Source organism: Meriones unguiculatus, chromosome 16 (genome assembly GCF_030254825.1).
Source record: "Meriones unguiculatus strain TT.TT164.6M chromosome 16, Bangor_MerUng_6.1, whole genome shotgun sequence".
Classification (NCBI taxonomy): Eukaryota; Metazoa; Chordata; class Mammalia; order Rodentia; family Muridae; genus Meriones; species Meriones unguiculatus.
The window spans coordinates 59,762,103-59,779,150 of NC_083363.1; the positions used below are offsets into that span (position 1 = coordinate 59,762,103).

Genomic DNA, 17,048 nt, shown 5'->3' on the forward strand with positions numbered 1-17,048 from the left:
TGGGATACACACCTTTAATCCTAACACTTAGCAGGCAGAGGCAGGCGGATCTCTGAGTTCAAGGCCAGCCTAGTCTATAGAGCTTTTTCCAGGATAGCCAGGCCAACATAATAACCAAACCAAACCAAAAAAAAAAACAAAACCAAAAAAAACCAAAAACCAAAAACAAACAAACAAAAAACAAACCAAAAAAGAAAGATCTATACATGAAACAGAAGTGACTTCAGTCTTTTAGGCTGTTTGCAGTCACCCTTCATGCATATTCAGATCTGTAAAATGTGAAATCTAAAATATCTCTGGCTCTTAGCCTTTTGGATAGAGAGGGAACCTGTAGCTCCCATAGTCGGATTCAGCGATCCATTCTCACTTGTAGATATTTGAACTGGTTTTTAATCATTTATATTTGTTTAGATGGTAATAAGAAGGAAAACATGCATAATCCAATAATTCTCTTGGCTTTGCTTTATAAAAATTTATTTGTGGGTGCATGAGTGAGAATGTGTACGTTAGAGGCCAGAAGAATACATTGGATTTACTATAGTTGTAGCTACAGGTACTTGTGAGCTGCCTGGCATTGGTGGTTTCCTCTCGGAGAGCAGCAAGCTCTCTTAAAACCCGAGTCGCCTTGCCAGCCTCTCAAGTGTTTAGCGACATGCAAAGGACCTAACTTGTGCTTTTCAACAGATAGTTCTTTTAAGAGATTACAGTACAAATGTCTGGCATGATGGCTTATGTCTTTAATCCTAGTATTCTGGAGACAGAGGCAGCTGATTTTTGTGCATTAGAAGCCCTCCTGGTCTACATAGTATATTCCAGTCCAGTTAGAACTACACAGTGAGACCCTGTCTGAAAAATAGTAAAGTAAATAATAAAGAAATAGTAAATAAAAGTGATAAGGAAAACGGACTATAGTAAAGAAACATACGGATTTTGTTAAGCAGTGCCTATTGAAATTGTCACACTATTCGCCTTAGGCACCACAGTATTTTGTATAATTTTCATGATTAACACACTCAGTATAGAACCTGTGCTGTAACTAGTTGTGGATCTGGGAGGAAGAGATAAGTGGGTACATGAACTTTTCCATCTCTTATCCTCCTGTTGTGGTATTGGGGCTTGAACCTAGGACCTGACCTTGCTAGTAGGTGCTCTCCCACTGACCCTTGTAACACAAAATTTTCATGTGTTTTTTTTTTTGTTTTGTTTTTTGGTCTTTTATGCATGTAGTAGAGTATGATTGGTGTGTGTGTGTGTGTGTGTGTGTGTGTGTGTGTGGTCTATGTGTCTATGTCTGTACACGCATACTGAATCAGTCTGGCAGTTCTGAGACAGACTGATCCTACTTGGTCATGGTTTATAGAATTTGGTTGTTAGGATATTACTGATGGTCTTATTTACTTTTCTGTTGCTATGAAGAGACACCATGACCAAGGCAACTTATATAAAAGAAAGCATTTAGTGGGGGGCTTGCTCACAGCTGAGAGGGTGAGTTCATGGCCACCTTGGTGGGAGCATGGTGCCAGGCAGGTATCATGTTGGTGTAGTAGCTGAAAGCTTACATGTTAAGAATTCCAGAGGGAGAGGCAGAGACAAAGACAGACAGACAGGGAAGGTCTGGTGTGAAACCTCAAAGTCTACTCCCAGTGACCGCTTGTCCAACAAGGTCACACCTCAGACAGACAGACAGACAGACAGACAGACCAACTGGGTCTAATGTAAAAAAAAAAAAAAGCCTCAAAGTCCACTCCCAGTGACATTCCTCCCCCAACAAGGCCATACCTCCAAGTCCTTTCCAAAATAATTCCACTGAGGGACCAAGCATTCAAATATATAAGCCTATGGAGGGTATTCTTATTCAAACCACCACACTGGTGAACACAGTTTTTACTTTTAACCTTTATATAGTTGGTTTGAGTCTGTCATTTGGTAAATAAAGTTGGATTAAAAATAAGTTTGACATTGTATCTCCTGTTTTGAGGTAGGATCTTGCTCTTCAGGTCTAGCCAGGTACTAGCTTTTTAGTTCAAGCTTGACTCCAGTTTGCAGGAGTCCTCTTGCCTCAGCTGTCTGCTGTTGGGATTATAGACCTGCATCACTGCATCCAGCTGGCAGCATGGAACTCTAGAGTTAGGAGCCACTCAGTGTTGTTTGTGATAAGTGATAGGGAGTCATGCGTCCTTGTACATTTCGCCCAGCCTGTACGTTCAGCATATGCAGCGATGGTCCTTGAAGATGGCAATGGAACAGAAATGTTCTTTTTTCTTGAGCTTTTAATGTGGTATGAATGCCTGTGCTTTTTAACTTGTATAAGCTCCAGTGCTGCCGATCATACAGAAGTAGTGCATGTACAGTGTGTAGTATCGCATGATAAAAGCCTACTCTGTGTGTATATGGATCCCAAAGTATGTTCAAGAGAACAGAAGCGTCTTTGGGAGGTGAAGAGGAGAGGATGTCAGGTATCTTACTCTATAGAACACTTTCTCTTCCTTTTTTTCCTTCCTTCCTTCCTTCCTTCCTCCCTCTCTCCTCCTTCCTCTCTCTCTCTCTCTCTCTCTCTCTCTCTCTCTCTCTCTCTCTCTCTCTCCTGACAGTTTCACTATGTTGCCCAGGCCAAAATGCCATCTAGGCATTAAGTGTTCTCCCTGCCTCAGCTTTCTGAGTATCTGAGACTACAGGTGTGTGTCATCAGATCCTGCTTCAAAATGGTGTTTCAGGTACTAGGAGATAGATACATGGACTCTGGGCACCCACACACACGTGGCACACACACCGATAAACATATGCACAAATAAAAATTTTAAGAATTAAAAATATACAATAAAAAGGTAATTGTATTTTGTGGCGGGAATAAGGACACTTTATCTTGGCTGCACTGTGAATTGTAGTGGTAATGGGTTTTCTGACTCTGTGAAGGTGTTAAGGCATAAGGACATCGTTCATTGGGAGGGAGGGCCTTTGTGTGTATGCGTACATAATTCTTAGTTTACTAATGGGTTAGAGTGCTGGAGACAGATCCATTTAGAGGGTAGTTGGGAATAAGACTGGTTGGTGTTGGTAGTTGAAAGCAATGGGAGCTAGTGAGGAGCAGTGGCTTTTGGGCTTTTTGTTACAGTCTTAATGTGTGACTGTTGGTGACCACGAGTAAGAGGAGAAGTGGTAGGAGGGAGCTGTTGAAATGGGGTAGATGTCCCGGTTTGCCTTTTGATGCTGGAACTGCTGAGATAACAGGTAACGAATGGGCAGGCTTTCTCCTCATGCCTTTTCTGTTTGGATGTTGCTAAAAGTGTCTGAGGGGAGAGGACCAGAGAGCAAAGAAGAGTGAAAAGAGGCAGCAGTAAGCTTAAGTCTGGCTCTTCCCTTTGGGATTTTGGGTTTTGCCCCTTGCAGGCAGGTGGAAAGAGTGTTACATGCTTGTCATTATTTCAGGTTAGGAATAAGAAATGTAGGAATGTCCCAATTATTATTGTGTTACTGTAAGACAAGACTTTTCCTGGGGAAGCATACATCTACCCCAATTGGGGAGTCCATGCAAGAGCAGAGTACAGATACTGCCACGTCCAACACAGTGAAACAGTGAATTGTTACAAGAGTAGAAATGACTCATAGACGGCTGTATCACCAAAGCCCACCTCAGCACGGGTGACAGCTCACAAAAGCTGGGAACCTGGAACATATCTCATAGCCTGCAAGGCAGGTCAATAGGTTGGAGAGAGTCTTTTCCAAGTGACTCAGTTGGTCTAAAACCTTCTGGAGGCAGTCCGGCTGGTTTCTGATGCTTCTTGGCAGCTGGTGTGGCCTCAGAGTCTACTTTGCAGTTTGGCTAGTCTGTGAGTGACCCTAGGTCCTTCTTTATTGCTTACTGATCATGGGGATGAGTGTGGGGAGTCTGACTTGTGAATCTGGTCAGTTTCAGGGACTTACTGAAGCTATTTGAGTTGTTTATTTTGCTTAAGAAGGTTCCCTGAATGATGGAATGTTTCAATCTCAAAGGAAACTTCCATACAATATCTGTTATAACAAATCATCTCAAACTTAGGGGCTTAATAACAATTATCATTTTTTTGTAGTCCTGAATATTAACGTTTTCGGTAGGATTTCTGGCTGTCTTCTGTGATTAAAGTCAGAGTGGCTGTAATGGAGTCATCTTTAATCTTACTTTATGAAAATTTTCATCCTTCTGGTGGTTGATGATGGCTGTTCTTTGGAACCTCCATTGGATTTGCCATTGAAACCTGAATCTGACTTCTTGATGTCACTTGAGCATTCACATTAACCTGGCACAGAGCACAAGAGACAGAAAGTAGAAACTGCTGCTTTAAGGCCTTGGCCTGGAAACTTTACTTTTGTCGATAAGCAGTCTTAACCTAAAATTTTACTTCAGAGCATGACTTAGTTACTGTCTTACTGCTGTGAAGAGACGGCATGGCTGAGGCAACTTTTCTGAAAGAAAGCATAACTGCGGGCTTGCTTACAATTGCAGAGGGTTAGTCCATTAGTGGGAAACAGACAAATACTGCACTGGAGCAGTAGCTGGGAGATATTTATCCTGACCCGCAGGCAACAGGCAGGGGAGAAGGGTCAGATGGAGACAGACAGACAGACAAGGGTGGGCAGGGGTTTTGAAACCTGAAAGCCCGTTCACAAGGACACACCTCTTTCAACAACACCACACCTCCTTCAACAGGGGACGTCTCCTGATCATTCCCAAGCAGTTCAAAGGCTGGGTAACTCAACTGGGGACTAGGCATGCTCATCCAAGCCACCACAGCAGAGAAAATTTGAGCATTGTAGGTTTTTGATTTTTGTTTTTTGTTTGTTTGTTTGTTTTTGGAGGCAGGGTCTTGAAATCATGAGTCTTCCACGTGCCGGGGTAACAGATATGTGCCTCCATGATTTGCTTTTGAATCAGGTTTTTAAATATCTACAGTGGACAAACCAGCAGAGAAGAGCTGACGGGAGAGTCTTAGGGGGTTTGAGTAAAGTTGAGAGTTTGTAAAGAAATTGGATTCTCTTTATATATATATCTTCACATACATTAGACAACCTGTCAGTATAAAATTAAAGTTAATTTTGCTTTAAGTTACTTTGCATTAAATATTATTTGGAATCTTTGTGTTTAAAAGGTTTTATCCTGGGCTAGGTGTGTTGGTGTATACCTTTAATTCTAGCATTTAGGAGGCAGAGGAAGGCAGTCTCAGACTTCCAGACTAGCCAGTAAGACCTTGTTTCTGTAAAAGGAAGATTTTTATACGACATAAGTCCCTAAATGTATCTTAATTGCAATGTTGTTATATAATTATTACTAGTATTATTTTTGGTTATTAGTAATAACTCTTACAGAGAGCTACAATGAAAAGAAGCAGGTTGATCAAGGAGAAATACCAAAGTTGAATGCATACTTGCACATGTGATTAAGAAATGTCATATCTTGAGACTGGAGAGATGGCTCAGCAATTAAGAGCACTGGCTGCTCTTCCAGTGGACCCAGGTTCAATTCCTAGCATGCACCTGGCAGCTCACACCTGTCTTTAATTCCAGTTTCAGGGCTTCTAACACCTTTACACAGACATACATGTAGGTGATGGACATAAAATAAGATTAAAAAAAAGTCTTAAAAAGTTTTTCATAGTGACATGATTTGAACTACACATTACATTGTTAAAGATTAGGTATAGTCATAACTTACAAAAATGGAAAAATGATTTTTAGGCTTATATACTTTTCATATTAACTGTTTTAAATAAATTGTTAAATATGTTCTCCAACTTGATTCTTTGTTTTTTTTATAATCTGGAAATTGAAATTGAGCATACTTTTGAGAAATAAGTGATGTAAAATGTACAAATTTTAAGTGTACAATCAGTGTGTTAAGGTGTGTCCTTTTGAGTAAAATAGACAATTTTTGGCGGCCCGAATCTTAAAACCTTTGCCAGGTGATCCTTTCTTCCTACAAAAGGCTTTGCGTAGGAGTCGCTGTTCTTTACCCCTCAAGTTCTGGCAATCACACATCTGGAGCCTCACACATGTGGCTGCTCTTACCTCAGCTTCCTCCCCGGCCTAGTTCCCGCATCCTCTCTAACAATGTGAGTGGAGTGATACTTTGCAGGGTGTGTTTCCTGACTGGGTGTTATTAGTATAGTGACTTTGAGATTATTCCATGTTGGCTCATCACTCCTGCTCCTTTTAAATTGTGTAGTGTTCTGTTGTGTGGTTGTTGGTTTCTTTACACTGTCTTACAGACGATCAGGTTGTTTGCAGCTTCTCATGACTATTAATTAAATTGCTCTAAACATTGGAGTACAAGTCTTGGTGTGGAAATATATTACTTCTCTGAGGTGAATACCTGAGAGTGAGCTTGCCTGGTCATGTGGTAAGAGGGAAAGGGGGGGAGACAGAGAGAGAGGGAAGGAGAGAGGAGAGAGAGAGTGAGTACTGGAGCAGGAGTGCCTGCAGGAGCCTGAGGGGGGCGCGGGAAGAGTGCCTGCTTGCACTTAACTTTAAGAGGCCTCCAAACTCTGTCTTCCCAATTTGACTGCACCACCTCTGCTTTGCCTACAGGGTGTTGTGAAGTTGCTTCCTGTCCTCTCAGTACTTGGTTTTCCTCAACTTTTCTTTGTTTAGTACATAGGCAGGGGCGTCTCAATGCAGTTTTAGTTTTTATGTCATTATTTAGTAACACTCAACATTTTGTCTGTGCTCATTGGCCATTTCTGTATCTTAATGGCTGTGTCTGTTCAGATAGTTTGATTGTTTTGCTTTTTGGTAAAGGCTTAGGTATTATAGGGCAATCCTTCATGTATTTATGCTGCAAACATTTCTTTAGACTTTTATTTTGTTAATAATGTTAATTCTGCGTAAAGCATTCCTGTTTGTTTGTTTTTTTTTTTTTAGATCATTATAGACTCCCTGCACTTGTAAGAAATAATTGAGATAATCAGTGTCTCTCTTACCTAGTTTGTTGTTGGCAATCTTAAAACTATTGCATTGCTATGACTCAGACGTTGGTACTGATTAAAGCCACTGTCATAATCATACGTGCTTGGCAGCGTTTATACTCGTGTGTTTACTGTCATATACATTATCATTACCACAGCTAAGATACAGAGTACATCACTGTGAGGACTGCTTATGTTCTCTGTGTGCTACAGCACCCATAACCTCTGGAAACTCAACCTGACTGAGTTCCATCTGAGTTATTGCTTGTATCAGTAGTTTTATTTTATTGCTGATTTGTATGTCATGCAGTGTTAATGAACCATGCTTTGTTTAGCCATTCACCTACTAATGGACATATGCATCGTTTGCATTTTTCAGTGTTGTAAATGAAGTTGCCACATAAATTTGTCTACAAGTTTCTCTGTAAAAATAAGCTTGTTACTTAGGGATACATGTGCAAGCCTGTATTTGTCAGGTTAATTTTGTTTTAAACACGTGTGTGTGTGTGTGTGTGTGTGTGTGTGTGTGTGTGTGTGTGTATGTGTGTGTGTGTGTGTGATAGACGATTTTTAGAGTGGCCGTGGCATTCTGCCAGTGGTGCCTGACCCACCCGGTTTTCTTCATTCTTACTAACATTGTTATCACTTTGGGAATGTGGCATTCTGATTGCTGTATGCTCATGTCCATGGGTTTAGCTGTCACTACCCAAATGACTAATGCAGAGTCTTTTTGCCGTCTGTATATCCTCTTCTGTAGAATTTTTTTTTTTATACCTTTTGCTTATTTTCTAATCGGACTATTTTTTTTTCTTTGCTTTGTTTCTTTGTTTTTGCAATTGAGTTTTGAGTGTCTTTAAAACATGTGCTACAGTTAGCCCTTTTTCAGATAAGTATTTGCAGTCTACCATCCCCCAGTCTAGAGCTTGTTTCCTTCATTCCACTTTTGTGGTCTTTCCAGCTGCAAAAGTTTTTTATTTTGATGAGTTTCAAAAGTTTTTTATTTTGATGAGTTTAAATTTTTTGTCTGTATTTTCCCAGAGGTTCTGTTTTTAAATTCACAGTATGCTCACTCATACAGAGACTGCGGTTCTCTTTGTCTGAGGACAGCCACTGGCCCACCAGCTCCTCTATGGAGAAGCTTAGCTTCACTTTAAATGGCTTTGTACCCGGTGTGTAAAGAGGGTGGCTGTACTTCAATGGAGGCTATTTTTGTTTTCTGTTCTAGTGGTCTGTGCTTTTATCAGTATTCCAGTGTAGTTTTGCTTATTTTAGCTAGCTGCAGTGTAAGCCTTGAACTTTGGTAAAATGATGCCTCCCACCTTATATTCTTACAAAAAAGAAAAAAAAATGTTTTCTTAGCTTTTCTAAGTCTTTTGCCTTCACATACAAATTTTATAGTTTCCTGTACTAGCTGTGTTTTTAAAGTCTTTCTGGGGTTTTCATTAACCCTGTATTTAATATTGGAAAGAATTTTTGTTAGTGTTGTTTGAGAGTCTTCTATCAATGACTACAGTTCCGGCATTTCTCTTTGTATTTCTTTCACTAGCATTTTGTAGTTTTAAAGATACAAGTTATGTGCACATTTTTAAATTTAATATTTGATTTGCTTTGGAGTAGATATAAATGACATGATGGCTTTCCCTTCTTCAGGTCAGTTTTCAAAAGGTCCCTTTTAGGGAGCTGGACTGGTGGCTCAGGATGAAGACTGTACTGTTCTTCCAGAGGACCTGAATTTCAGTTCCCAGGACTTACTCTGAGCATAGTACCTGTACCTCCAGCCTCAAGGGATCCAGTACCCTCTTTTGGTCTCTCTGGGCTCTTACACACATGTATACATACTTGCACACAGGGACACACATAATTAAAAAAAAAATAACGAGCATTAAAGCAAAATTAGTAACGACAGTGCAAAATCTCTGTATATCCAACACTGACTTTCTCCTATGTAATGACAAAACACCATGACCAAGGCAGCTTATAAAAGAAAACATTCAGTTGGGTTTACCGTGCCAGAGGATTAAAGTCCATGATAGTGAAGCAGAGTCAGGGCATCAGAACAGCAGCTCACAGGAGGCAGGGATAGTTCCCTCAGCATGCCTGAAGTGGAAACCTCAAGCCTGCTCCTCCTGACACCTCTTCCAGGAAGGCCTGGTCTTTGCCAGACAGTTCTTCTAGCTGGGGACCAAGTATTCAAAGATGTGAGCCTATGGGGCCATTCTTACTCCAAACCACACACCCTTTTACATATCAGCACGACACACTTGTATATTTAAGAAACTGGTATGAATTCTAGTGCTGACTTTGTTTAGATTTCTTTTGATTTTATGACTGTATTAAGTCTGTACTACATGTCTTGTAAGTTTTTCTTCAGGCATATTTTCTTTGTGACAGTTGAGAAGCTCTCAGTGTCTTGTTGATGTTGGTGACTAACCAAGGTCATACATCAGGCCTGTCCTATGTGAAGTCATTCTTTTTCCTTTCCACTTCGTCTGTGGACAGATATCCCTGTGCACAGCCCACAGTGTTAGGAGTGGGAAATTATGCTCTACTGTGTGGAGTCTGGAGTTGTAGACACTTTAGCCTTTATCGTTTACTCTCTCACCCATTTGTTTATCTCTCAGCAGTGACTGTTATTTTATTACTGTGTTTTGTAAGCCAGATTTCTCTACTGTTTTGTAATCCTGAGGATCAAATCTAAGGTCTGTCACGTGCAGGGAAGCATGCTAGCAACCACTGAGCTATTCCACCATCCCTTGACTTATGATTTAATATCACGTTTAGTTCATTGCTGCAGTTAACTAATTTGCTGTTTTCACTGGCCATCGGAGTTTGAGGCCAGCCTGAACTATACACAGCAAATCAAAAGTTGTAATAGTGAAAATAGGGCTGAAGGTGTATGGCATTGTGTTTAGTCTTCATTATATATTGAAAGAACACTTTAGAAAACATTCAGGTTAAGACTTAGTTGTATTATAACTGATGGATATAGCTATGTTTAAGTTTACTGAAAAATCAGAAGCTAAATAATATATTTCCTTTTTTTTGTTTTTTAGAAAGGCAAAATAGGAGTTACTAGTGGGAAGCTTTCTAGTCATGTGGCTTTTTGTTGCTTATCATATTTAAGCTTCACTTCATAAAATTGTTAGTATTAAGAGAGAATGTTTATCTAGTACACAGCAGTTGGTTATCGCAATGCTTGGTATTTGGCAAGATTCAGAGACTGTCGTTCTTTTGTCACCCAGAAGAAGTCTTTTAAACCTGACGTCATGAAGGTGTAGTCATGTGCACTATTGTAGATTATTTGCTGATGAATACCCTGGGATGATAGTGAAACAAAGAAGATCCCCCGTGTTCTCTTGATGAGACAAATATATAGTTCAAGTACGGGCTGGCAATATTTTGGAACCTTCGGCCTCGCCTTCATGCTTAGTTTTCAGAACTGTTGTAGTGTGAAATACTGGCAGAGATTCCTTTAGAGCCACTCTTGGTTGGTCCTGGCTGGCCCTGGGTTCTTATTATTTGAAGTTTTTCTTTGATGATTCCCTCTCCTTTTTGTGTATGTGCAGTCGTGTTACTGATTCGGTGCCCTATGTTTATCTGACTTGAATCTTCATCCTGCTTGTGTTGGTGCAAGTCAGGTGCCTGTTGTGTTCTTGGACAGTTATTTACGGAAGCTCCCTCTCCAGGTCCCTGCTTCCTGGTAGTCAGGACAGCCCCATACCAGCCATTCTCCTTGCCATGTTAATGACTTTCCCTCCTACTGTATTTCTTGTTTTCAGGCTGCTTTACCAGGAAGCTTTTTACTTCGCCACTTTAGACATGCAAACTGTTGAGAGTCAATTCAAGTATCCAGTGGGACATGTTTAATTCTGTTCAACTTCTCTTAAAAGTATTTACTACTTTATTTCCTGATTTACAGTTTGCTATCCTTGAAGTTAAATTCTGTATTGTCAGTATTTTGTTATATAGTCATTTTATTGTCTAGGAAGCAGTTAATGTCTTTTTCTTTAGACACTTTATCAGATTAAGCAATATAAGGTGTTCCTCTATTCCATAAATCTTTTGATGCCTTTTTAAAAAATGGTATTTTAAAAATATTTTAAATAGTATGTGTATGGGTGTTTTGCCTGTATGTTTGCATGCCTCATGTGGGCCTAGTGTTGGAGGAAGCCAGAACAGGGCATTGGATCCTTTAGAACTGGAGTTACAGAAGCTTGTGAGCTGCCTTGTAGGTGCTGGGAATTGAATCCAGGTCCGCTGGAAGAATAGCCAAGTGCTCGTACTGCTGAGCTGTCTCTCTAGCTTGCAGCTTTTGATGTCTTAATGTGTCATTCAAATGAATGAACATGCTTTTTGTACTTGTACATTTCAGAATGACTGACCTTGGTTTTCTGTAGATTTTAACTTCACTGCAACTTTGGTTACTCCAAAGTTGAGTAATAATATAGTTGAGCCATTATAGAGTGGAATCAGAAATGTTAAAGGTTGAGAGTAGGCTTGGTTCTAGATTTAGGAGTGTGTGTGTGTGTGTGTGTTATTTCCATACTTAACTCATGTAAATTTATGTGTGTAGTCAAGTTTCCCTCAAGGCATTGAAATCTTTGTGCGTTCTAATTTTTTCAACTAGTAATACTAGATAATAGTTGGTTTCTAAAGTTCTTCCAAGCTCTCTAATTTTTGCTGTTTTAAATGAATAATGTATAAGGTTCCAAGAACAGGTGTTGTAACCGTTAACTTGTTTTATACTTTGATTCTTTTGTGTTTTATAAACATAACTCCAGATGTGTGTATACCCACATAAATGTTTATTATCTACAGAAGTTTTTTCTTTCCCTTCACTGTCCAGGCTGTTTGCTTGTTTTAGGGCTAGGGCTCTTGATTCACACCTTTCTCGTTTTGCTATGAATGACCTTTATGGAGGGAAACAGTTTGTTAAGAGTGTAACCATGCCATTGTGAGAGAACTTGATGAGCATTTCTCTGTGCGGCTAACATGAGAAAAGGGTGTAAAAATAACAAGGAAGTATGTGTGTAAGTGAACTGGTAGGTTGCTTGCTGATGAGTAACATTTTGGTCTTCGTTTTGATTTCAGTGCCAAGGATGATATCGATTTTGGCGCCTTGGCTACAGAAATAGAAGGAGCTGATGCTGCCAAGGAACAGGAGCCTCAGAAGTCAAAGGGGAAGAAGAAAAAGGAGAAAAAGAAGCAAGGCTTTGAGTATGGTTTTAAAAGCATTCAGTTTTTCATAGCTTGAGTATTGGGGTTATCTAATGATTCCAGTGCTTCAAAATGTATTTTATTTCTTTTCTAGTGAGAATGATATTCAGAGAGAACTGGAAGAATTGTCTCTGGAAGCCCAAGGCATCAGAGCTGACAGAGAAGTTACTGCAGTCAAGGTGAAGGATGCTATCTTCATGTCTTCTAGTAACGTTGGGGAGCGGCCTGGTTTGGAGACCTGCGGTTGTAGAAATGTTAATAGTTTCTATAAAACAGGTGAAAGGAGGAAACCAAGGTTCCAGAAAAAAAAAAAAGCAATATTCTTTAAAACGTTTGACAGATAGAAATATACTTTATTTGAGAATCTAGAGGCGCTAATGTTGTATTGACTGTTGATAAAATTAGTACATTTGGTGCCTTCAGTTTTCTGTGTATTTTTTCGTTATTTTTTTAGGGCAGCTGGAGTTTGAAATGTGAGTTTTATAACTAGTGTTTTTTGTGTGGTTGGATTTTTTTAGTCTTTTTTTTCTGATTTATGTATGTGAGTGTTTTGGCTACACGTGTGTGTGTGTGTGTGCAGTGTGTGTGTGTGTGTGTGTGTGTGTGTGTGTGTGTGCAGCATGTGTGTGCCTGGTGCCCACAGAGATCAGAAGAAAGGGCATTAGAGCCTCTGGAGCTGGAGTTACAGATGGTTGTGAACTGACATGTGGGTGTGGGAACCAAACCTTTGCAAGAACAACAATTGCTCTTAAATACTAAGCAGTGTCTCCATCCCCATACTTTTTATATTTTTGTGAAAAAAGATTTAAAAAAATCCTGCTTCCATAAAAGGTTTTTAACAGCATATACTGCCTAAAGGAAGCGCTTGGCCGAGATGACAAGCTCTTGATAGTCTAACAAGAGATACTTTTTAGCCTACAGAAAACAATGAAGAAGAATCTGCCTCAAAACAAGATAAAAAGAAGAAAGGACAAAAAGGCAAAAAAACAAGTTTTGATGACAATGATAGTGAAGAATTGGAAGATAAGGATTCAAAATCAAAAAAGACTGCAAAACCTAAAGTGGAAGTATTATCTGGGAGTGATGATGATGATTCTAGTAAACTTTCTAAGAAAGCTAAAAAAGCTCAGAAATCAGTGAAAAAGTGGGATGGGTCAGAAGAGGACGAAGACAGTAGAAGAAGTAAAGAGCGATCTAGAGTGGACTCTTCAGGTGAGAGCGCTGGTGAATCAGAGGAAGGGTTGCAGTCCAGAAAAGGACAGAAGAAAAATCAACGAAACAAGTCTGTTCCTACCACAGAGAGTGGGAATGAAGATGACGGCTCCTCCTTCAAGATTAAGACAGTGGCCCAAAAGAAGGCAGAAAAGAAAGAGCGTGAGAAGAAAAAGAGAGACGAAGAGAAAGCAAAATTGCGGAAGCTGAAAGAAAAAGAAGAGCTAGAAAAAGGCAAGAAGGACCTGAGCAAGCAGAAAGAGCCTCCCAAGAAGGCTGAGGAGGGAGCGCTGAAATCCAGAGTGCCGGCTGATGTGGAGGAGAAAGGAGACAGCGCCGCAGCTATGGAAGGTTGGTGACAGCGCTGGAGTCCCCGGTGCACGTCCAGTCTTAAGTTGTGATCCTTATGCTGTGTGGGTGCGCTCTCCTGTGCTTGTGCACACGGAGGCCAGAGGCTGATCTGGGTCTTCCACTAACATTCTCCGTGTTACCTTTTAAAAAGATTCTTCTTTAGTTTTTGAGATTATAATAACATTAGTTTGCCATTCCCCCTCCTCCTTCTAAACCCTTCCATATACTCCTCTTTGCTCTCCTTCAAATTCCTGGCCTCGTTGTTTCCATTGATTGCTGTGAGGTTCTGTCTCCCAGGAATGTCAGAAAACTATACTCATAAAGTCTCACTAAGATGGCTGTCTAAACGTGAGTGAATAAGGACAGCGACAGTCACACTGATGTCGATGGGACAAGCCCACACTTCAGCCATGCAGGAACAACCTCAAGCACCTGAGGGATGCTGAGACCATGGGACTTCCAGCTTAGGTGTGAGACAGGGTCTCCCTGAGCGTAGAGCTAGTGTTTCAGCTAGGCTGGCTGCTCAGCAGGCATCAGGGTTCCTGCCGCTCCCTCCCCTTGTACAGATTTACACATGTGTACTGCCATACCTGGCGTCTTACGCGGTTGCTGAGATATCTGAATTCCTCATGTTCCCCTGCCAAGCGCTGTACTCATTAAACCACTGTTCCAGGCTGTTAAGTTGTACACTGCAATTTAACAGCATTGATTATGACTAACACTTTTGTTGTTAAGATGACTAAGTGGCCAAAGAAAAAATGTCCCTCCCCAAATTCATGTCAGGTGATAACTCTAAATTCTTTTCTTTAAAAAAACAAAACAAAACAAAACAAAACCAAAACTAGCTTAACTTGTAAAATTCGAAAGTAAAAAGTAAATTAATAGACCTAAATTATTAGTAAAATCACTTTAGTGACACTGAGCATGTTTTTGTTTCTCTTTTTTTAAAAAAGCAAATTTATTTCCTTTTTGTTTTTATGTGTGGGCATACATGTACGAACATCATATGGATAGAGGTCAGAGGACAACTCTCAGGGATCAGTTCTTCATTTACCATGTCAGTTTCAGGGATCAAACGTGGCCTGTCCGGCTTGGTGGCAGTTACCTTTACCTGCATAGTCATGTCACTGAACTCTCTTGTCTTTTTTGGTAATTGAAATAAACTGATCAGTAATTAAGATCTAAATATTCTCTTTCTCTTAGAGTAAATGAATAAATGTAACTATTGGGTGGTTTAGAATTTTTAAATTAATAGTTTTTCTTTAGAGAGCTTTTTGGTTAAAAAAAATAAGTTTTTAACTATTAAAATTTTTTTTTATCTGAATTTTGAGGAGAAACACCATTGCAAGAGTATCACAAATTTCATTTCTTCATTGTTTTTGGAGTATAATAATTATGTATTTGTATTTTATCCCAGTATCCTCATATCCTTTTTATCATCCCATCTAAAAGAGTAAATGGCTATTGCACCTAAATGGGCATAAGCGAGTTAGAATTTTTAGAATTTGTACATACGCTGTAATTACCAGACAGAGATAACCTGAACTGCAGTGTCTGTGGTATTTCCCTGCTGACAGAGCCCATGTGTCGTCTTGTCAGACCAACGCTAGCATTGGCAGGATCCCCAGGGCCAACAGTGATGTCTCACGAGCTGTTCTGGGACTCAGGTCTCAGAACATGATTCGTGTCACACCTGGTGGCAGGAGCCTTTTCCCGCGGTGGTCATTGAAATCTGGCTAGCATTTATTCATTGGCACAGAAATCATTTGCCTTTATTTTTGGTAGATGACAATGAAGGAGACAAAAAGAAAAAAGATAAGAAGAAAAAGAAAACAGAAAAAGATGAAAAAGAGAAGGAGAAGAAAAAAGGCCCTAGCAAGTCCACTGTTAAAGCTATACAAGAAGCGCTAGCTAAGCTCAAAGAGGAGGAGGAGAGACAGAAGAGAGAAGAGGAAGAACGGATCAAGCGGCTTGAGGAGCTAGAAGCCAAACGAAGAGAAGAGGTGTGTTTTTCATGAAATTCAAAGACTGATAGTGAGTTTTACCTGAAATCTCTCCTGTAAAAATTCTCTAATGTACATCTAAAAAAGTTTTTAGTTGTACGGGCATTTTATTTATGCTAACAGCTCTGTTGCACATAGTATAGAGAAAAGGTACAAGAAAATCTTACTTGTCTTCCCATGTAGAGACTAAGTTACGTGTGCATTACTGCCAGTAATGCACACGAGTGCTATTTAAGAATGATGTGCAGCATTGACAGTTTTCATTTATAATCTCCCAAGATATCTAGCATGCATGTTAAGAGCTTTAAAGTTTGTCTTCTTTATTTTAAATTTTATGGTTTATTCAGCTAGTATAATTTTATATACCATATATTCTTGCTTAGGAACGATTAGAACAAGAAAAAAGAGAAAGGAAAAAGCAAAAAGAAAAAGAAAGAAAAGAACGTTTGAAAAAAGAAGGGAAATTGTTAACCAAGTCCCAGAGAGAAGCCCGGGCCAGGGCTGAGGTGACGCTGAGACACCTGCAAGCTCAGGGTGAGTAGAGTCTTCCTGCGGGCTGCCCAGCCCCTCTCCCGGGTCCAGACCCTGGGTCGAGCAGCTTTGCAGTGCAGGGTTGGGCTAGAATCTGAAAAGTGAGCGAAATGTAAGCAGTAAGTGTGAGGTGCCATTGTTGAGAGAATGTTCTCAGTGCTATGATGGAAATTGTGTGCAAATAATAAATTTCTATGAAATTTGCCCTCCCAACAAACAAAGTAGAAACAAAAGTGAGATCTTTTAACCAGTTTCAAATCTTCCATTTTTGTTTTAAACCCGTACCCTTTTGACCACTCCCCCCCCCCCCACCCCGGGGTTCTCTAACGTGAGTCATACACATTTCTTTTTTTATTTTTTTCTCCCAGAGTATTTGTATACCTAGCAAGTAAGAGTATTTTATTTAGCATAAGTAGAATATATTTGTAACTGATAATATTAGTTTTCAGAAGTTTTTTTGTGGGTGGATGCATGCAGGTCGACATTGAGCGTCTCACTTGCCCACTGTGTACTTTTGAGACAGGATCTGTGGTTGAACCTGGAAGTACAGCAGCTGACTTAAGCTCCAGGGTCTGCCTGCACAGCCCCTCAGTGCTGGGGTCACAGGTGTGCACCACTGTTCCTGGCATTTTTGTTTATTTCCTACTGTGAGTTCTGGGATCTGAACACACATCCTCAGGATTGCTCTGCAGTCGCTTTACCCTCTACTCAGCCTACAACTTAGTTTATTTTTTATTTCTTTGTGATGTCCCTATTTTCCTCTGTCTTGAAGTCTTACAAATGTGTAGTCTTAAGTCTG

The 17,048-nt window shown here is 40.0% G+C and overlaps 1 protein-coding gene across 2 annotated transcripts in view; it reads left to right on the forward strand.

Moving 5' to 3' along the window:
- Positions 1-17,048, forward strand: part of Eif5b (eukaryotic translation initiation factor 5B) — a 54,781-nt gene that overhangs the window by 4,032 nt on the left and 33,701 nt on the right. For both annotated transcript variants that reach the window (XM_021636004.2, XM_021636006.2), the window contains exons 2-6: positions 12,027-12,152; positions 12,247-12,331; positions 13,067-13,715; positions 15,501-15,718; positions 16,102-16,252. In XM_021636004.2, coding sequence (XP_021491679.1) covers positions 12,027-12,152; positions 12,247-12,331; positions 13,067-13,715; positions 15,501-15,718; positions 16,102-16,252 — 1,229 coding nt within the window. The remainder of the gene's footprint in view (positions 1-12,026; positions 12,153-12,246; positions 12,332-13,066; positions 13,716-15,500; positions 15,719-16,101; positions 16,253-17,048) is intronic.